This window comes from Galeopterus variegatus, unplaced genomic scaffold (assembly GCF_000696425.1).
Source record: "Galeopterus variegatus unplaced genomic scaffold, G_variegatus-3.0.2 Scaffold3390, whole genome shotgun sequence".
Lineage (NCBI taxonomy): Eukaryota > Metazoa > Chordata > Mammalia > Dermoptera > Cynocephalidae > Galeopterus > Galeopterus variegatus.
In genome coordinates this window covers 63764-86476 of record NW_007729501.1, presented here as the reverse complement: position 1 = coordinate 86476, position 22713 = coordinate 63764, and the positions used below count along the sequence as shown (strand labels likewise).

The following is a 22713-nucleotide window of genomic DNA, read 5'->3' as shown; positions in this document are numbered from 1 at the left end:
GGGCGCATCCGAGAAGGAGACCGCATTATCCAGGTAGGTCTACTTCCAACTTGTGGCTTGTTATGTGCCTATCACTGAAGAACAAACTGGTCTCTAATAACAGTTTTAGGGAGAAAAATGCAGGAGAAAAGAACAGGTGTGCAGTGAGGCCAGACAAGTTAAATGAATGAATGAACAAGGCAAACTCTGGGGAACAAGATGCAATAGGGAGTGGTGAGGACTGAGAAAAACCAGAGAGAAGATGCTCCATCTAAAGAGGGCCTTGCAGAATATGTATGCACCAGTTAATGCCATTTAAATTTAATTCTGTTTGGGCCACAGATATCACATCAGTGGATCAAATCAGGCCAACAGTTTCCACCTTATGAACTAGAATAATTCTCATTTTAGATATCTCTGAAAGATTAATTTTGGACCAAGCATTTCAAGGTGGGTGTTGTCCTTAGAATGGGAATATCTTTGGCAAATTTAGCAAAATGGATCAAGAAGTCTTTTAAATTTCCTGACTCAACATTTAACTGTTCTGTGGAACTACTTCTAAGAGTAGCTTCTTTATCTCGAGCCCTGCTGTTCCTTCTAGTCCAAATGGGACCATTTATTTCTCTTTCAGTTATAACCTTTTCAATCTCACAGAAATCGAGAGTCTTGCCTTTACTGTGTCCCACCCATGAGGCTCAACTTTCTACCTCTTCTCACTTCTAATCCACTATGTTTATTTTTCTCGTTATATCCCTCACAACAAATAATTTTGATTTTCTTCTTCCAGTGCTTATTTTGTGTTTCCCCAGCCTTCAGCCAGAACCTCAGCTTCTTGGGGTTCCATAACCTGCGGGAGTGACCCAAACCGGCAGACAACAAGGGTCAGACTCCTCAGCATACTGCCTTTTTTTTTTGGTTGCTGTAGTTTTCTATTAACCTTTACTGTTGAGAGTAGAAGTACTAAGCAGAGAACCTGCTGGGTTCCAGACCTGGTCCTCCCTGCCTCCACCGTGTCACAGCAACCCCTTGGTAATTGGAATTGATCACTCCATCCAGTAGAGTAATTCCTTTTGCTGCCTGTTGGGTCACTAGCATAAGGAGTGAGGTAGGAGGCTCAACTTTCAACTCAGTGGGGCCATTGCTACATGCCCTGGATGAAGCATCCCCCCTGCAACTAAGACCTCCAGACCAGCAGAGCTCAAAGTTGCTGGGACATGCAAGTGAAAGTCCTGCAAGTGGGCAATCAGGTGTCATAGTGAGAGAGTCACTCCCACCTGACCCTCTGTCTGGACTACAGAAGTTACAGTGTCAAACTGAGAACATAAAGAAAGCACCACGTATAATCCCATTCCTTTCTCTGCCCATGGTGTTTATATCAGACCCATTGCTTTTTCTCCCACATTATCTGAAAATATCTGCAATAATGCTTTAGTTATTGCATTTATACTCCTGCCTAAATATTATAGCTGATTAAATTGCTTAGATGTTCCCTATGCACAACACTGTGATTTTTCTCAGTGCCATCTTCTGGAATCCCAGTCCTTTCTGTTCACCTGGCCCCCACATCACAGTCACCTCAGAAACTACACCTACAGAGGCATTCTCATGGACCAGAGAAGCTGCCTCAGTCTGAGCAAGGCCTTTTCTCCTTCCTAAAGTCAGCATTCTTTTCAAGCAACATGGCAGTTCTATGTCCCAGCCACGAGTGGGTGACCAGTGAAGACCTGAAATAATACAGAATGATTTTGCATGATCTAATCATGTTATTGTCTACCAATCCCAACCCCCACTTTTTTTTTTTCTTTTAAAGATTAATGGGATAGAGGTACAGAACCGTGAAGAGGCTGTGGCTCTTCTAACCAGCGAAGAAAATAAGAACTTTTCATTGTTGATTGCAAGGCCTGAACTCCAGGTGAGTCGGCTTCCTGCAGACAAAACTGGGTATTTCTAAAATCAAAACCCCAAGTCCTCAGCCCCACAGGACAGCACACGAGCATTGAATCTGAATTTAAAGGTGCTTTGTACCCTGCAAAGATAATTGAACTTGCTGCGACTTAGAATTCATTTTATGATTTAACTATTTAAGGATGGTGCTGACACCCAGCCTGGCATCTACACCACAGGCCCAAACAGGTTTGATAATACAGGGATCATAATGAAGGAAAGGAAAGGAAACATAATGGAATGGAAAACACAGCCAGGGCCGAGACCAGCAAGATGTTTGACTTCCCAAGGCCTGATAGATAGTCCAGCCTTGATCTGTGCAAGTCCCGTTTACAAGACCAGAGTGTGGGGAAATAGAAATCATTCTTTCAAAAATGAACAAAAACAGTGATAAGTACTAACACTTGGTGACCATTTAATAAGTGCCATGCCCTCTGTGGGGTACTTCACACACAGGTAAATCTTCCCAGGAGACTGAAGTTCCCAGAGGTTGGAAAGTAACCCAGATGGAGAGGGATAGAGCAGGGAGGGATTCAGGCCCGAGTAATCTGATTCAGAAACCATGGTGCTGTAAAAACTCGTTCCACGGAAAGGATCATGAACTCATACCAGGTGGCACCATCAATCACTTAGAACGGCTCTAGGGAAGGGTCTGGGGTGGTAGGTCTCTGTGGGTATGAAACCCAAATGACAAATATCCTAGGGAGAGCAGCAGAAATGGTGTGATTCACCACCCATGGTAGCATCATGAGCTCTCAGGGAATTTCAGCACTGATCTCATCCGCAGTCAGCAAACTTTTTCTTAAAAAGCCAGATAATAAATGTTTTTCTTGAGTGGCCACAGAGTCTCTGTTGCAACTGCTAGACTCTGCCCTTGCAGAACGAAAGCAGCCATAGACAATATGTAAACGAATGGGCATGGTTGTGTTCAGTTAAACTTTTTTTTTTTTTTTAAAACAAAACAGCAGGCCCACGGGCTGTAGATTGCCAACTCCTGAGTAGTCTGCATGGAAGATAAAGGCCTGATAAAAGTGACATCATTGCGCAAGCCAAACAGCAAGTTAGCAGACCCTTTGCAGATTAAACATAGTTTCTCTTTGGGTACTGCTAAACTTGTGTGAGTAGGCAGGCAGGAGGCACTGCTAGGTATACCTGAGACCCTCCAATACAGGTGGTCAGCTTCACTGAAAGTAGCTGATGTAGATGAAAGAGTTTCATGCTGTTTAAAAAAAAAAAAAAAAGACACCAGATACTTCCCCAGATAGGCTGTAGGGTCAGAGCTCTCTTGAAAGTGAGGATGGGGTAGCTTTCTGACCTATAGCAAAACAATGGGCAGATCGCATTTTGCTGACTCCTGGAGGAAGCCCTAGAAATGTTTTTCCCCAAGATAATGTCCGTCATTAAAAAAAAAAAAACAGTATACACTTCCAGCATGTTTTGCTGCTTCTCCCCCAGCTGGATGAAGGTTGGATGGATGATGACAGGAACGACTTTCTGGACGAGCTGCACATGGACATGCTTGAGGAGCAGCACCACCAGGCCATGCAGTTCACAGCCAGCGTGCTCCAGCAGGTAACACTCACCCCGCACCCCGCTAAGCTGTAGGAAAATCTGCTTACACGACCTCTCTCCCTGCTGCCAAAGACTGTCAGAAACCCACCCACCTGGAAGACAGCAAGAAAACAGCCTAAATGCTTTTCTGTTTGAGCACAAGTGAAATGCAAGCTGATACTCTCCTTGGCCAGGCTTTTAAGACCTAGGCACAGCTGACCTTCTGATGTTTGTTTGGATAACACATGTGCCGGCATTAACAGATCAGAGAAAATAAAGTCTTGTTTTCAAAACTAAAGTGAGTCCCTCTGTTTAACCTGAGCTGCTTAGAGCCCTATAATTCCCTCTATGTCACTACCATGGTCAGAGTCATAATAACCTCCTTATTGAGTCCCTTATGAGCTAAACAGGGCCCTTCACGAATCTTGCTACCCGTGTACTGGTTCCTTTAATAGTGAGAATCATTCACTGAGGTAAGGTGACTACTGTTGTCCGCATTTTACAGATGAGAAAACAGTGATAGCAGAGATGAGTGACTGGCCCAGGCCAGGTTGCCCAGGTCAACTGAGGTAGGTCTGGCTAATCCCCAGGCCCTTGACCTAGTCTTGCTATCAGGTGCTTCTCCTCAGTTCTAGAAATGTAGAGCCTGCCCTATCCAGACTCCCTACAAAGAAAGGTCAAAGCTGGGTACCTGCTGCTCACACTTCCCTCACTGTGACCCTTTGTTCTTGTCCTTTTCTGTCATGCAGAAGAAGCATGAGGAAGACGGTGGGACCACAGACACAGCCACCATCCTGTCCAACCAGCATGAGAAGGACAGCGGCGTGGGGCGAACCGACGAGAGCACCCGCAACGAAGAGAGCTCGGAGCAGGAGAACAACGGCGATGACGCCACCGCGGCCTCCAACCCGCTGGCGGGGCAGAGGAAGCTCACCTGCAGCCAGGACACCCTGGGCAGCGGCGACCTGCCCTTCAGCAACGAGTCCTTCATTTCGGCTGACTGCACCGACGCTGACTACCTGGGGATCCCGGTGGACGAGTGCGAGCGCTTCCGCGAGCTCCTAGAGCTCAAGTGCCAGGTGAAGAGCGCCAGCCCCTACAGCCTGTATTACCCCAGCAGCCCCCTGGACGCGGCCGGCAAGAGCGACCCCGAGAGCGTGGACAAGGAGCTGGAGCTGCTGAACGAGGAGCTGCGCAGCATCGAGCTGGAGTGCCTGAGCATCGTGCGTGCCCACAAGCTGCAGCAGCTCAAGGAGCAGTACCGCGAGCCCTGGCTGCTGCACCACGGTGGCTTCCGCAACTACAACACCAGCGTGGACGTGCGCAGGCACGAGCTCTCCGACATCACCGAGCTCCCCGAGAAGTCGGACAAGGACAGCTCGAGCGCCTACAACACGGGCGAGAGCTGCCGCAGCACCCCGCTCACGCTGGAGATCTCCCCCGACAACTCCCTGCGCAGACTGGCCGAGGGCGCTGGCTGTCTGGGCAGCGAAGGGGCCGTGGGGACCGGGGAAGCTGACGGCCCGTCCCCGAAGAATCTGCTCGCCATCACGGAAGATCCCGAAGGAGGCCCCCCGAACTACAGCCCCTCCGCCAAGGAGCTGGACCCCGGCCAGCCCCTCGACAGCAAGGAGAGGAGGCCCAGCGATGGCAGCAGGAGCCCCGCGCCCAGCCCCAAGCTGGGCGGCGCCTACCTGCCCTCCCTCCACCACTCCCCGTACAAGCACGCACACATCCCGGCGCACGCGCAGCATTACCAGAGCTACATGCAGCTGATCCAGCAGAAGTCGGCCGTGGAGTACGCGCAGAGCCAGATGAGCCTGGTGAGCATGTGCAAGGACCTGAACGCCGCCTCCGCGGCCGAGCCGAGGCTGGAGTGGAAGGTGAAGGTGCGCAGCGACGGCACGCGCTACATCACCAAGAGGCCGGTGCGCGACCGGCTGCTGCGGGAGCGTGCCCTCAAGATCCGCGAGGAGCGCAGCGGCATGACCACCGACGACGACGCCGCGAGCGAGCTGAAGATGGGCCGCTACTGGAGCAAGGAGGAGCGCAAGCAGCACCTGGTCAAGGCCAAGGAGCAGCGGCGCCGGCGCGAGTTCATGATGCAGAGCAGGCTGGACTGTCTGCGGGAGCAGCAGGGCGCCGACGACAGGAAGGAGATGAACATCCTCCAACTGAGCCACAAAAAGATGATGAAGAAGAGGAACAAAAAGATCTTTGATAACTGGATGACGATCCAGGAACTCCTAACCCACGGCACAAAATCACCAGACGGCACTAGAGTATACAATGCGTTCTTGTCGGTGACTACTGTATAATTTACACCTCTGCGATATGTACATAAGAGAGACCACTACCATTGGGGTAGAAATCCCTGCCTCGTTCAATGCGGCAAGTTTTTGTATATACGATAAATACGGTCTTCGTGTTTATAGTCAAATTTGCAAACCCTACAATTCTGGGTGTCATAGCTCTATTTTAAGTGGAGGGAAGAAAAAAAAAAAAAAACACCCTTACTATCTTGGAAGGCAATATTAACAAACAGCTTTTTACAAATAGCAATTGTACTTTTTTACTTGTTACCTTTTACATAAAGTTTAAATTTCAAAAAGATCTTTTATTAAGCATACTTTCAAGGAATAATTTGTTTAAACTATATCCATATAAAAAAGTTAAACACGCTTTTTTTCCCTGCTTAAAACACACATACAACAGCCAGTTTGTATTTTTAATGGAACCCTATTTTATAACGGTACTTTGCTAAATGTGTTTCATATAAGTGATCTTTAATATATTATTTAGGTCAAGGTTTCAACTCAAAACCACCAAACTCTGTGGTTAACGATTTAATGCACATAACCAAGCCTGCAATGTTTAGAGTTGGGATATATATTTAAACATTCTTCTGGTTAAGGTTCCAAAGAGAGTGTAAAGGTTTTAACAGAAAGCAAAATATCACGCAGCTTTATGGAAGGTTAAAGCATGTTTGCAAATATTGCAGCCCATCTGAAGAATGCGCATGTACAGGAAAGTTGTAGATGGAGACAGTTTGTGAAGTTTTAAGTGCTCATTGTAGTAAACCTTTGCTTTGTAGATTTGAAGGTACAGACTTACACAAACAAGCTCATGAAATCATGATTAGTTACAAACATTAAGTAAAATGAAGTTAAAATAAATTATTATTTTCTATTTGATATGTTTTGACGTGATTCCTCATTTTGCAGTGGTGCCCATAAAATAAAAACCTTTTGCAGTGTTTATTTTTTCTTGGTTGTGTTACCTGCTGCCTTGGAAGGATTTAAGTCTTTCACAGCACCTGATGCCTTCATTCAGCCTGGAACCCAACGATGGACGTAAAACCAAGATCTAGCAGCAAAGAATAAGGAATCAAATTTTCCATGTAATCCTTCATTCTGACTGCCTGTCTTACAGAAAGCTTCAAGCTGGCCAAATAGCCTATAAATAAGAATAGCGTTGAGCAAGTTTATCAATCAGGGTCATGTTTACAATTAAATCTCTTCAGTTTATTTCAACGATTATGGCCTGTCAGTAATAACTAATAACACTGGGTGGCTCAGTCCAGCTTTCCATTTCTAAAATGTATCTGCAAATCAGGCAATATTTTCGTAGACTAACTGGTCACCAAAGTAGTGGGCTTCAAAACTGGTATCTTTCAGACTATAACCACCACCAGTATCCTACAATTTGCTACAAATTGTTGCCTAATTATGGCATTTACACCAATTTCAGATGTAATAACTACTGAAAAAAGAATTTAAAATAAAGATGGGATTAGGAAGGGTGTCATTTTCATTTGCTGTGATGCCAGACATCTGGTTTACTCACTGATCTGATTGAAATTATGATTGAAATGACCAGGTGTTTTAGGCATCTCACACATAGATTCCGCCCATAGACCTTGTTCAAACCCAAATCCTTCCTTTGGGGCCAGAATCTTGAGACTAATTAGTAGTCACACTTGTAATAGAACAACTTAATGAGAATAAAACACTGAAATACTTATTCCTCTCTATTAAGATGTCTGTTCATTACCTCTTCCAGAACCAAACATTGCTAAGATAATTACATCAACCCTTCAAGGTGAAGTTTTTGCAGACTGGACTATTAGGGCCATGATTTTCCAATACTTTCTGAATTTAACTTCTAACAGAATTGGGTCCTCGGCTCCCAAGAGAAGCTCCACATCCCCAGCACTCTTACCTTACACCCTGTCATCCTAGTTAATGTTTCACAGAGAACAAACACCAGTCAGGTGAATTGTAAATTGCACAAGGCCTATATAAGCATATGAGTGTGTTTGGGGCAATAGCTTTCCTTCTTATCCTTGTGTGTTCTCATTAAAGGCCAGAGGGTCGTACGTGGCCTCAAGAACAAAGAGCTCCAACCTAAACAGTCCTGTGATATCGGAGTTAAGCAGAAGGGTTTCTGATCAAGGCTCCCCAGGGCATCAGCCTGTGCTCTTATGAAAAAGTAGAGGGAAATAATGAAGTAATGTACATTCAAGTCTGGTTTGATTCTAACTTACTTTTTACATCACTATCTAGATACACTTGGTCATAACTTCAATGTACTATAATATGACATTTTCCAAATCTAATTTAGCAAATCATATACTAAAAGGAATTGGAGGAGACCTTAGAAATCATCACTCTATCAATGAGCAGGAGACTCGAGGAGGCAAAGAAATGCAGTGCCGCTCATTAATAACCAAACTGGGATTTGAATTCAGAACCTAACATCTGGTTCCACAGGTCTTATCACCCCACACTTAGGGGAGAGTAGCCCACATGTGCACAGGTAGCTTACATGCATTCAATCCTGTGCTGTCAACCAAAAAATAAGTGCATTTCACCAGTGGATACCCCAGAATAAGCATAAGCCAGGGACCATGAATCTGACATTTCTTCAATAAGTCTGAGCGCCCAAGTGTCTCACGTGTGAACATTCCTGAGCTGGTGACCGAGTCACAGGATTTCCCTTGGTAACAGTGACAAGGCAATCAATAATTTCTGTTCTCAATGATGTGAAACCCTAGCTTCCATGTGAACAGAATGTCCACTGTAACCAGCAGCTTTCTACTACCTCTGCTGCTTAGACTTTATTTCCTGGGCCCATTTAAGAATTTGATGGAAACTATGGATTCTCTCTGCAGAAAAACAAACTTACAATGAATAACATAAATAAATTGCGTATAGTTTTGGAGGCTTTACATGCCCTATCATTCATGAACCGCCTCTGTTTGTGCAAAGACCTCAAGTTTAGACTAACTGAATGTGATAGGGGTTATTTTTCAAGCTTTTTTTTTTTCAGTTGTATCTTATAAGCACTATTCAATTTGAATGCCCACTTTTAATATCAAGTGATACATTTTTCCTGTTAGAATCATACTAAGGTAATTAAAATTTAACAAACCACTAGAATTTATACTCTTCTAGTCATTGTACTACTGGTTTTTCTCACAGCTACATAAATTTAGGAACTATGAGTGCAGATTTTTTATTTTCCATAGCCATTCCACTGGCTGGACGACTCAGGTATAAACTAACTCAAATTCAAGGGCAAGGAAATGAGAATTTATTGACCATCTACAGCTACGCTGTCCAATACAGCAGTCACTAGTCACATCTGGCTACTAAGCACTTAAAATATGGTTAGTCCAAATTGAAATATTCTGAGTAAATGAATTTCAAAGACTTAATATTTTTAAAAACGTAAAATATTTCAATAATTTTTATCCATTTGAAATAATATGTTGCATGTATTGGATTAAATAGAATACATAATTGTAATTAATTTCACCTTTTTTTTTTACTTTTTAACGTGGATACTAGAAAATTTTTAGTTACATACAGTGTGTGGCTCATGTTATACTTCTGTGGAACAGTGCTAATACAGAGTATCAGGCATGTGTGCGCTAAACACCTGACTGCAATATCTCACTAAATCCCTGGGGCAGTTCTGAGAGGTGTGTGGCCTTATCAACAATGTAGACTCAGATGAAGAACTTTGCCCAGATAAGTGAAGAGATGCGATTTGAATTTGCATCCACCTGATGCCAAACCCTTTCCCTCCCTCTGCTGCGCCTCCACCTACTCCTTGAAAAGCAATTCAAAGTATGTTCAGGTTATGTTAATATCTGTAACGTATTTATGATTACAGCAATTACAATTACTTTAAAGTGACAAGCATGTCACTCAGTTCCCTTCGAGTTCTTTTTTTTTTCCTACTTATTTTTACTGGTTATGAATATTGAGTACAAAGCAAATTGTTACCACTTGTGCCTAAGATGTGATGGCCAGATCTATACTGGCAGCATGCCCATTACCACGAATTGTGATTATACCCTGTGTCCCCCATCCAGTTATCCCCCCAATTACCCCTGATCTCCTTCCACATCCCCCTTTCCCTACCACTTTGTATCCCTAGGTATGTTCTCTCCCTCTGCAAGTCCAACCCTTTGAGTTTTAAATTACAGAACATTCTAACTCTCCTGGCAAGAACACATGACAATGCATGAAAAAGTATAGGAATGTGGGGCACAAATTAAGCTTTTTATCTTTTAAATAAAAACAGGAGATCCCAAATTGCAAGAATCATAAACATGATGAGGTAGGACTATGCATCGCTGAGGGAATACTAGTTGGAGAACTAATTAGGATCATAAACTGAAGTATGAAAATTGACCAAATAATTATCTACATGTAGACTTCAGAAGTAGGTTACAGGTTACTTGTTAGCAAAATTGCCCAAAACCAAGGAAGCAAACACAATTCTGCCATAAGCAATGGCAATTCCCACTTTTATTTGTGTTTCCCAGTTGTTTTAAGCATTTTAGGATTTCTGTGGAGCATCAGCTAATTAGTAAGAAATCACTAAAACAGAAATAAGATAAAAGAATTCTCATGGCAAATGCTATAGTCTTCAATTTTGATTAAATGTGAATTCCCTGAAGCAGTTGCAAAACAAAGTGTAGTTCTTTGGGTTTTATTCGGATGGGTTTTTTCTGCTTAAATAGACCATTTTTCTTTAGCTTCTAGTTGCAACTAATCCTGACAGGGCACAGTCCACAGGGGCTGTGATTTGTCTGTAATGTGGTCTTGCCTTTCAATGGCAGAACACTGACCTCAGTGCACCCAGCATGTTTTAAGTGCAGAATGGGGAATTAATGATCCTTCCTTCAGTGGAACTATTGCAGATTTAATTGCTCAACAATTTAGTGAGTCTTACCAAATCCTCAAAAGCCAAATGAAGATTCCTTAGACCTCTCTGGAGTCTCTCGAAAATATACTACAATTAAGTTGAATGATGCATTGAGTCCTCCTCTTGAACTGCCATTGCAGACATTATGAGTTTGATTATTAGCAGTTTCAGCTCTGAAAAAATCATGAAAACCTCTGTCTTCCAGGAACAATGTCAGAAGCCAGCATGGACTCCTTCAGCTAGTAGTTACCCTCAATTCAGGGCAATGGTGAGTTCTACCTAGTTGTAGCCCGGTGGGAAAGAAAATAGTAATCCAGTCATCACACAAATACTTGTGAAATGTCAAAAAGACTGGAGCGGGGGACAGACAGGAAAGCCAGTGCCACAGATTTCAGAGAGGATCTTCCAAACGAAGATAGGGTTGAGCTGAAAGCCAGTAGATGAATGTGAATTAACTAGACAAAGAGGTTATATTCCAGGCAAAGGAAACAGCATAAGCCAAGGCCCTGAAGTGGGAGAGACGTGGCTTATTTGACAAAAAAAAAAAAACAGTGTGGCTTGGCCTGAAAAAGCAGTGGAGAACAGAATAGAATGGCGTGTGAAAAGACAGGGGAGGTAGGAAAGAACCAAGCTGTCTGCTTGACCATACCTTACACATTCAACATGACCAACATTTATTGAACCCTGATACATGGTAGCAACTATGCTGAATGTTTACATGTGCTAAAGCCCTTAGCCATAATAGCCTGCATGATGGGTGGGACTGTCACCCTTATTTTGCAGATAAGGAAAGAAAGAAGTCTTAGAGAAGCAAACCAGCTGGCATACAGTTGAGGGGAAAAGTGAAACCAGTTCTTGCTGACTGCACTTAATCCTGTAGTAGGAAAAAGTGCCTCCACAACAGGGGCTCGTGGGTTTGCACCCTGGGAGGGGCTCAGACATGTCAAAGATACTAATGTAGTGGATTGAATTACATCCCCCAAAACTCACTGAAGTTTGAATTGTGTCCCCCAAGTTTCATCTATTAGAAACTTACCCCCCCTGTGACTATTAAGAGAGTGGGAAATCCTATGATGGTAATTGAAAGGTGGAACCTTGAAGAGGTGATTGGATTGTAGGAACATGTGCTAGGGAATGAATTAAAAGTGGTGGTCAGGCGCACATTTCTGAGGGTTTTAAGAGAAGAGGAGAGTCTTTTTCTCTCTTTGCTCTCTCTGCTTCCACAATCTTGCAATGTGAGACCCCTGAGTCACTGTCACCACCACCAGATGGACTTGGACTTCCCAGTCTCAGAAACTGTAAGCAATAAATTTAATTTTTCTTTATTAATAATCCAGTTTCAGCTATTTTGTTATAAGCAACAGAAGCAGACTAGTACACCTAATATCTGGGTACCCGTTGTGACTGTTTTATGCTCCACTTTTTCCATTTTTTTTTTTTTTGTCTTTTTTTCCTGCTCTTTTTTTTTTTCTCTTTTATAAGAAAAGACAACTTACAGAATGGGAGAAAATATGTGCAAATCATGTATCTGATAAGCGTCTAGTGTCCAGAGTATATAAAGAACTCCTCCGGATTATGGGCTTCACTCAGCAATAAAAAGATAGATAATGCAATTTAAAAATGTGTAAAGAACTTCAGGAAATATTTCTCCAGAGATGATATATGGATGGTCAATAAGCACAAGAAAAGAAGCTCAACGTTGCTAATCACTAGGGAAATGCAAATAAAAACCACAATGAGATACCACCTCATACCCACTAGGATGGCTATCATCAAAAACCAAAAAATAGTAAGTGTTGGCAAGGCTGTGGAGAAATAGGAACCCTCACTTATTATTGGTGGGAATGTAAAATGGTGCAGCTGCTCTGGAAAACAGTTTGGTAGTTCCTAAAAATATTTAATAAAATTATCGTATAATTGAAAAATTCTATTCCAAAAAGAACTGAGAGTAGGGACTTGAACAGATATAGGTACAACAATGTTCATCTCAGCATTATTCACAACAACTGAAAGGTGGAGACAAAAGACATTGAGAACATATTCAGTGAAATAATAGCAAAAAACTTCCCAGACATAGGGGAGACATGGGCCTTCAGACTCAGGAGTCTCAAACATCCCCAAACAGATTCAACCCAAAAAGGCCCTCTCTGAGGCGCATTATAGTCAAACTAGCAAAACTCAAAGACAAAGAGAGAATTCTAAAAACAGCAAAAGAAAAGCATCAAGTCACCTATAAGGGAGTTCCCATCAGGCTAATGGCAGACTTCTCAATGGAAACTCTACAGGCCAGAAGTGAATGGGATGATATATTCAAAATACTAAAAGAAAAAACCTGCCAGCCAAGAATACTATACCCAGCAAAGCTAGCCTTCAGAAATGAAGGAGAAATAGTGTATTTCTCAGACAAACAAAAACTATGAGGATTCACCACCACATGACCAGCCCTACAAGAAATCCTCAAGGCAGTCCTGCATCTGGAATCCAAAAAAACCAATAATCACTACCATGCATACACAAGAAAGAACAAAACCCACTGGCAGAACAAAAATGAAAACGAGAAAGAGAAAGAAAATGTAACTTGCAACCTCCCAAAACCGACGAACACCAAAGACAAACAATAAAAGGGAAACAAACAAAGAAAAGATATTTAAAACAGCCAAATTAAAATCAATTAAATGCCATAAGTAAGACAATACCTGATGGAGTTTGGATGTGTTGTCCCCTCCAAAACTCATGTGGAAATTTGATCTCCAATGTGGCAGTGTTGGAAACTGATTGAGTCATGGGGGCAGATCCCTCATGAATGGATTAATGCTCTCCCTGGGGGCGGGGGGATTAATGAGTGAGTTTTCACTGTATTAGTTCCCGTGAGAGCTCATTGCTTTAAAAGACCCTGGAACCTTCTCTCTCTCTCTTGCTTTCTCTCTCTTGCTTCCTCTCTCACCATGTGATCTGCTTGTATCCACCAGCTGCCTGCCAATTTTCCGCCATGAGTAGAAGCAGCCTGAGGCCCATGCCAGATGCAGCTGTCCCAGAATCATAAGCCAAATAAACCTCTTTTCCTTATAAATTACCCAGTCTCAGGTATTCTGTTATAGCAACACAAAACAGACTAAAACAATACCTTTCAGTAACAACTCTAAATGTAAATAGATTAAATTACCCACTCAACAAACCGGCTGATTGGATTAAAAATCTAAACCCAACTGTATGCTGTCTACAGGAAACTCACCTCATCTGTAAAGACACACAAACTAAGAGTGAAGGGATGGAAAAAGACATACCACACAAATGGAAATAAAAAATAAGCAGGAATAACTATTCTTTCATCAGATAAAAGAGACTTTAAACCAAAACTATAAAAAGAGACAAGGCCATTATATAATGATAAAGGGATCTATCTAGCAAGAAGACATAACAATGATAAATATATATGCAGCCAACATCATAGCACCCAGGTATATAAAACAAACACCACTAGATCTAGAGAAAGACATAAACCAAAACATGATAATAGTTGGGGATATGAACACCCTTTTCCCAACATTGGACAGATCATCTAGGCAACAAATCAACAGAGAAACACAGGATTTAGAGTATACTTTAGACCAATTGGACTTGGCTGATAAACAGAACATTTTGTCCAATAACCACATAATATACATTCTTCTTATGACTGCATGGAACATTCTCCAAGACAGACCATATGTTAGGTCACAAATCAAGCCTCAAAAAATTTTTAAAAATTGAAATCATTTGAAGCATCAGACCATAACAGATTAAAACTAGAAGTCAATAACAAGCAAAACTTGAGAAACTATACCAACACATGGAAATGAAACAATATGCTACTGAACGACATATGGGTCCAAGAAGAAATTAAACAGGAAATCAAAAAAATTCTCAAAAGTAATGTAAATAAACACACATCATACCAAAACTGTGGGATAGTGAAAAAGCAGGACTAAGAGGGAAGTTTATTGCAATAAACACTTACATCAAAAGAACAGAAAGGTTTCAAATAAACAACCTAACCCTACACCTCAAAGAACTAGAAAAACAAGAATAATCCAGTCCCCAAATTAGAAGATGGAAAGAAATAATTAAGATCAGAGCAGAACTAAATAAAATAGAGACCCCCAAAAAGATACAAATGACCAATAAAAGAAAATGTTGGTTTTTCAAGAAGATAAACAAAATAGACTAACCATTAGCTACTCTAACTAAAAAATGAAGAGAGAAGACCCAAATAACAAAAATCAGAAATGAAAAAGGAAGTATTACAACTGACACCACAGAAATACAAAGAATCATTAGAGACTATTATAAACACTATACACCAACAAATTTGAAAACATGGAGGAAATGGATAAATCTCTGGATGCATACAAACTACCAAGACTGAACCAAGAAGAAATAGAAAACCTGAACAGACCAATAACAAGCAACAAGATTGAAGGAGTAATCAGCAGTCTCCCAACAAAGAAAACCCCAGTTCTGGATGGCCTTACTGCTGAACTCTACCAAACCTTTAAAGAAGAATTAATACCAATTTTCTTCAAACTACTCCAAAAAATTGAAACACAGGCCATTCTCCCAAACTCATTCTATGATTTCAGCATTAGCCTGATACCAAAACCAGACAAAGATACTACAAAAAAAAAAAAAGAAAAGAAAACTATAGGCCAATATCTTTGATGAACATAGATGCAAAAATCCTCAGTAAAATATTAGCCAATAAAATACAGCAGCACATCAAAAAAATTATGCACCACGATCAAGTGGGATTCATCCCAGGGATGCAAGGATGGTTCAATATCCACAATTTAATAAATGTGATACACCACATCAACAAAATCAAGGATAAAGACCATATGATTATCACAATAGACACAGAAAGAGCATTTGACAAAGTTCAACATCCCTTCATGACAAAGTCTGTCAGCAAATTAGGTATAGAAGGAAAATATCTCAACACCATAAAAGCCACATATGACAAACCCACAACCAATATCACCTTAAACAGGAAAAAGACAAGGATGCCCACCCTCACTACTCTTATTTAACACAGTATTGGACATACTAGCCAGAGCAATCAGGCAAGAGAAAAAAATAAAGGGCATCCAGATTGGAAAATATGAAGTCAAATAGTCCCTGTTTGCAGATGACATGAGCCTCTATATAGAAAAGCCTAAAGACTCTACAAAAAACTCTTATAGTTGATAAACAATTCCAGTAAGGTTGCAGGATACAAAATCAGCAGCAAAAATCAGTAGCATTTTTATATTCCAACAACAAACTAGCAGAAAAAGAAATCAAGAAAGCTATCCCATTTACAATAGTTACACACACACACACACAAAACACCCTAGCAATAAATTTAACCAAGGAGATGAAAGATCTCTATGAGAACTACAAATCACTATTGAAAGAAATTTAAAAGGACACAAAAAGATGGAAAGACATTCCAGACTCTTAGATTGGAAGTACTAACATTGTGAAAATGTCCATACTACCCAAAGTGATCTACAGATTCAATGCAATCCCTACCAAAATACCAATGACATTCTTCACAGAAATAGAAAAAACAATCCTAACATTCATATGGAACAACAAAAGACACTAAATAGTCAAAGCAATCCTGAGCAAAAATAAATAAATAAATAAATAAAGCTGGAGGCATTATACTTCCTGACTTCAAATTATCCTACAAAGCTATAGTAACCAAAAAAACAAAAAACAAAAAAACAAACAAACAAACAAAAAAAACATGGTACTCACATAAACACAGACACTGAGACCAATGGAACAGAACAGAGAACTCAGAAATCAACCCACAAACTTACAGCCAACTGATCTTCAACAAAGGTACCAAGAACAGATGTTGGAGAAAAGACAGCCTCTTCAATAAGTGGTGCTGGGAAAACTGGACATCCATATGTAGAAGAATGAAACTAGACCCATACCCCTCACCATATACCAAAATCAACTCAAAATGGATTAAAGACTTAAATATAAGACCTGAAACTATAAAATTCCTAAAAGAAAGCATAGGTGAAACACTTCAGAATGTAGGACTGGCCAAAGACTTTATGAACACAACCCCTAAAACACAGGAAACACAGGCTACAAAAGGAAAAATAAACAAACTAGGTTATATCAAGCTAAAAAGCTTCTGCGCAGCAAAAGAAACAACTAACAGAGTTAAAAAAAAAAAAAAAACTTACAGAGTGGGAGAAAATATTAGCAAACTATGCATCCAAAGAATTAATACCCATAATATACAAGGAATTCAAACAACAGTAAAAAAAAAAAAAAAAAACCCAGTTTAAAAATGGGCAAATGAGCTGAATAGGCATTTCTCAAAGAAATATATACAAATGGTCAACATCATTCAGCATCAGCAAAATGCAAATCAAGACCACATTGAGATATCATCTCACCCCAGTCAGACTGGCTATTGTCAAAAAACAGAATAAGAAGTGCCAGTGAGGATGCAGAGAAAAGGGAACTGTCCCATACTGCTGGTGGGACTGAAAATTAGCACAGCCATTATGGAAAACAGTATGGAGGTTCCTCAAACAACTACAGATAGATCTACCAAACAATCCAGCAATCCCACTGCTGGGTATATACCCAAAGGAATGGAAATCACCACGTTGAAGGGATACCTGCACCTCCATGTTTATTACAGCTCTATTTACAATAAAGAGTTGGAACCAACTTAAATGTCCATCATTGGACTACTGCATAAGAAAACTGTGGTATATATACACAATGGAATAGCACTCTGCCATAAAAAAGAATGAAATATTGCCATTCACAGCAACGTGGATGAACTTAAGAGAAAATCACGTCAAGTGAAATATGCCAAGCACAGAAAGAGAAATACCACGTGTCCTCACCCATAATTGAGAGCTAAAAAATAAATGAATAAATTTTTAAAAAGAAAGAAAGCTTCAACAATTACAATAATACATTGAATTTTTCATTGCAGCTCTATTTACAATAGCCAAAATATGGAACTAAACTAAGTGTCCATCAATGGATGACTGGGTAAGGAAAATGTGGTCTATATACATAGTGAAATACTACTCAGCCATAAAAAACAATCAAATTCTGCCATTTGCCGCAACATGGATGAGTCTGGAGAAAATTTTGTTAAGTGAAATAAGCCAAACTAGGAAAGAGAAATACCACATGTTCTCACTTATAACTGGAGACTAAGAAAGAAGAAAGAAAGAAAGAAAGAGAGAGAGAGAGAAAGAAATAAAGAAAAGACCACAACAATTCACTAACCTTTCAGAAGGAGAGAACAAACCTAAAGTTACTAGAGATGGGGAGGAGAGAGGGAGAGGTTTTGGAGAGGAACAGATCAGGTAAACAGCATAAAGAAAAATCATGATTTGTAATAATGAATATGCTAATAATAGTAATAAAAAATACATTGAACAAAAGGAGAAAACATAACTTAGGATACCAGAGGTTGGGAAAGGGGGAGGGGGAGGTGGGATGAGAGAGGAATTGGTAAAGGGCCATGAAAAATGATTATATTGTATAATGTTGAATATACTAATTATCCTGATTTGAGCATCACATATTGCACACATTGATATTCAACTCTATACCCCATAGAAATGTACAATGAACTATGTTACAATAAAAAAAAATTAATTAAAAAAAAGGTGGAGAAAACCCAAGTGTCCAGCAAAAGTTAAATGGATAAACAAAATGTGGTATATACATACAATGGAATATTATTCAGCCATATAAAGGAATGAAGTTCTGATACATATCACAACATGATTAAACCTTGCAACGTTATGCTAAGTGAAGTAAGCCAGACATAGAGCAAGAAATATTGTATGATCCCAGTTTTATGAAATTTCTAGAACAGGCAAATTCATAGAAACAGAAAATTTAAAAGCTGTTACCAGGGGTTGGGGGAGAGGGATGCACAGTTATTGCTAAATAGATACAGACTTTCTGTGTGGGATAACAAAAACATCTTAGAAAGAGACCAGTGGTGATAGTTGCACACTGTGGACGTAATCAATGCCACTGAACTATGCACTCAAGAATGGATAAAATGGCAAATTTTATTTTTTATTTATAACATGTAAGTAAACTTTACAAATATATAAATTAAAATCATTTTATGTATATAATCACTATTTTTAAAAAATTGTGCCTTCTAACTCAAACCAAATTCTCTTTGGTTTGGGGGGAACATAGATTGTCTCAAGCATTGTTGAGAACTACAGACACTCACCCAAAGAATGAACATATGTGCCACATTTTAATTGCAGTCTCAGGGGGCTCATACTTTTCACAAAAGCCCTCCCAGATGCTAGGTTGCATCTGATCTGAAGTAAAGAGGATCCAATACAAAATGAGTCTGGTATCCCTTCATCTGCACAGAGAGTGCTTTTATAAACTTGGGTGCCCAGGAAATGAATTAAATCCAACCTGGAGATTGTCCAGGGCATGACTAAGCCTGCTATAGAGGAATCATTAATTACAAATGGTGCCAAATAATACCAAAAGTTTTTTTAGAAAATTCCTTACGATACCCAGATGTGAGTTCCAAAGACACTCTGGCTCTGTTGCAACTGGCAAGGGCAGGGGTCTGTCTCCAGAAATGAAATACAGATGATCGGCCTCTTATTGCCCTCATGGGGAGATTTCCTAGCACAGAGCTGTGTCAACTCTAACCCAAAAAACCTAGGTATGAAGGGAAATCTCAGTGACAGTTAGCTCACTGCCCAAGTTCTGGAACTCTTTAAAAATTGCCTGGATGTTTAAATGTCACAGTGTCTCTGATTGCAAAACCCTCCCTCCCACCACTGATCCCATACCTCTGGACATCCGCTGTTACACAGCCTGTCTGTCTCTCTCTCATTTACTTCCTCACTCACCTGCTCTATGATCTCACCCTCTTGTGACAGAAGGCCTGGTTTGCTCGGCAGTAATCTGACTGAACACAAGAGATTTTCGCTGCAGAGGAGAAGCTAACCCAAGTTCTGCCTGTCCCTCCTGCCCAGGTTTCTCATGGGACATGGAAGTAGCTGAGTTAAGAAAGGCACACATGGAAGAATAATAGTGAGGAGAAGCTTTTTGTGGCTGCTAGCCTTCTTTCCTTCACCCCTTCAAGTGTCTATGGGGACTTACTGTGTGCTGGGCCCCTGGATCCAATGGGAAGAAAGTAGAGACGCCCTCCCTCTGGAGGGTGCCCATTCTGGTGGAAGAAACACAAGGAGACAAAGAATTGCAAATCATGTTGTCAAGCACAGAACTGGGAGGAGCGTTACCCACCAGCCGAGTGGTTCTCAAAGTGGGGTCCCTGAGCCTGCAGTACCAGCATCACCTGGTCTGGAAATGCAAATCCTCAGTTCTCACGCCAGACCCACTGATTCAGACACTCAGGGGAGGAGGCCGAGCAATCTGTTTTACCAAGCCCTCCAGATGACTCCAATGAATACATGCTAAAGTTTGAGAAACACTGCAGATCAGCAGAGATTTTGACTGTTCTCCCTGCCCCATCTCTGTACCCCCACTTCTTAGAATAATTCCTAGACATAATAGCCACTTTATGAAATATGTTAAATAAATGAATGAGCAATTGGGGTGGATAATGTAATTAAAATTGGGTTATCAGGGAAGACCTTTCTAAATATTTAAGACTAAAAGTCTATGAAAGAGTCAGCCATGCAAAGTCTGGGCAAGAATATTCCAGGCTGACTAAAACAGCAAGTGCAAAGGTCCTGGAACAAGAAAGTATTGTTAATGTAATTAAAATTGGGTTATCAGGGAAGACCTTTCTAAATATTTAAGACTAAAAGTCTAAGAAAGAGTCAGCCATGCAAAGTCTGGGCAAGAATATTCCAGGCTGACTAAAACAGCAAGTGCAAAGGTCCTGGGACAAGAAAGTACTGGTTGGGGGACCAGACTGCCTGACAAGAGTTTGCAGCTGAAGAGTTCCATCTCCCACGTTGGGATCTGGAGTCTTAACTACCCAAGGAACACCAGAGTAGGTATCCTCTTAACTCTCTGGGTTAAAAACCTGGCTCTTCTCTGAGCACAACTGCCTTTCTTATTTAGCTGTGCGTGCAAAACCAACAACCAGTGTCATGCTGCAGAAGAGACCATCAGTTACAGAGCCTGGCTTGTTCTCGCATCAGGATGAACTCTCAGGTGTCTCCCAGTAAGCAAGGAGAGAGAACAGGATACCATGCAGGAGCTCTGACTTTCAGCAACTGTGCAGCTAGCCCAGTCCTCATCATTTCAAGACAATAAACAAAGACTGCTCCAAGACAAATCAAGATGGCATCACAGAAAGCAGATGAAAGGCAGAATATGAGAGAAAGCCGTGTCAGACGTAACTGTAGTAGCGATTCAAGCTGTCTGTAGCCAGAGCACAGGAGTTGGAACGAAGTCTCAGCCGATACTTCCAACGTCATTACAACCCGGTGCCAGGCTGGGCAATGCACAGAGCCAGCCAGACAGAGAAATAAGGATGAGGCAGCTAGCCCCTGTGCCTGAGTTTTCCTCCGTACATAAGAAAAGGTGCCAGTGTTGTTCTAAATTATGCCCACTGAGAAATTTTCCTTGATTTAATTTTTTTAATGTTAAAAAATACCTGCAGGATATTAACAGATATTTTTTAAAGTTAAAAAGGGCAAAGAAAAATACTGTGCTGTTGATATCCTTAAGATATCCACAATATTTTCACTCATAGCAAAAGATTGGAACTTAGGTGAGGGTCAGCAAACTTTTTCTGTAAAGGGCTAAATAGTAAATATCATAGGTTGTGTGTGCCAAGAGACAAAAATCAAAGGCTCTTATGTAAGAAGAGAGAAAAATTTCCACAATTTCTTATTGATGAGTTGCAAAGTATATGAGTACAATTTTTACTAATATAGGTCTGCCAGTGAGAAGAATGAGATTGGTGGGGAGGGATAATGTTTTGCTTTCTTGGGGTTCAAAGTTAGTGCTCCCTATCAAATTGATCACAAATATTCATTGGCGAAAACCATTCTTAGTTCATTGGCCATACAAAAACAGGCAGCAGGCTGGATTTGATGCATGGGCCATAGCTTGCTGTCTGCTAACTCCTGGCTTAGAGCATGTATTAGAGTTCTCCAAAAAACGGAACCAATAGCGTGTGTGTGTGTGTGTGTGTGTGTGTGTACATATACACACATATAAATCTGGTCTTCAACTGATTGAGTTTGCTTCATTAAAATAACAAGGTTGTTGCAGAGTAGATGGTACCCAAAACTGTTCTCAAATGTCAAATAGGATCCAAATGTCAAATATATAACAAATGTTATCCAAATGTCTCTCAAATAGGATCATGGCCTGGTTTTTCAAGTGCCTATGTAAAAAATAACATAGAATCAGAGTCAGTCTCAAGGAGCATCACCCCTGGGTCAATATGTATGCAAGATGCTGGGGCCAGATGAGGTGCAGACTGGGAGTGTCAAGTTTCCAGACAGGAAAGAAGGGATCCAAATTTCTGATGTTAGAAGATTTCAGGGGTCAGAACAGCTGCTTGACCACTGGCTTGCCCCAGTGCTGCTGGACAGGAAGTAGGCTGTGCCCAAGGAGGTTCTACTTTCCCCACATGCAATGCTGGAAGCCTGGCCCAGCCACACAAAGGCCTAAGAAGCAGGGCAGAGGAGATGTCTCACAGAGTCCAGAAAGGTGTATACAACCTGGTAGGAAGGTGGGAGAGTGAGTGGACCCCAGCACAGAGAACTCACACAGTCGCCCTTAGCGAGGTTGGTGGTGGTCAAATCTACAAGTCTTTACAAGAGCTTTTCTAAATAGAAGCCCCCATTAGGGTTCGACTCTGTTCAAGGGGTCAACAGCACAATCTAGAATTTTTTCGAAATATTAGTACATAAAGATACTAAGAAATGTTACTCACCAAAGTGTTTCATATTCTGAAAAGAATATGGATACACTAGATTAAACTAAGTAAAAAATGTATTTTGACTACAGGACTTTTTAGAG

General features: G+C 41.0%; 1 protein-coding gene across 1 annotated transcript in view; it reads left to right on the top strand.

Annotated features, from left to right (window-relative positions):
- The window catches only part of PDZRN3 (PDZ domain containing ring finger 3), a 24807-nt gene extending 18075 nt beyond the window's left edge, over positions 1-6732 (top strand). The window contains exons 5-7 of the mRNA XM_008584862.1: positions 1790-1891; positions 3379-3495; positions 4224-6732. Of these exons, the coding sequence (XP_008583084.1) occupies positions 1790-1891; positions 3379-3495; positions 4224-5792 (1788 nt within the window). The 3' untranslated portion in view covers positions 5793-6732. The remainder of the gene's footprint in view (positions 1-1789; positions 1892-3378; positions 3496-4223) is intronic.
- The last annotated feature ends 15981 nt before the right edge of the window (positions 6733-22713 follow it).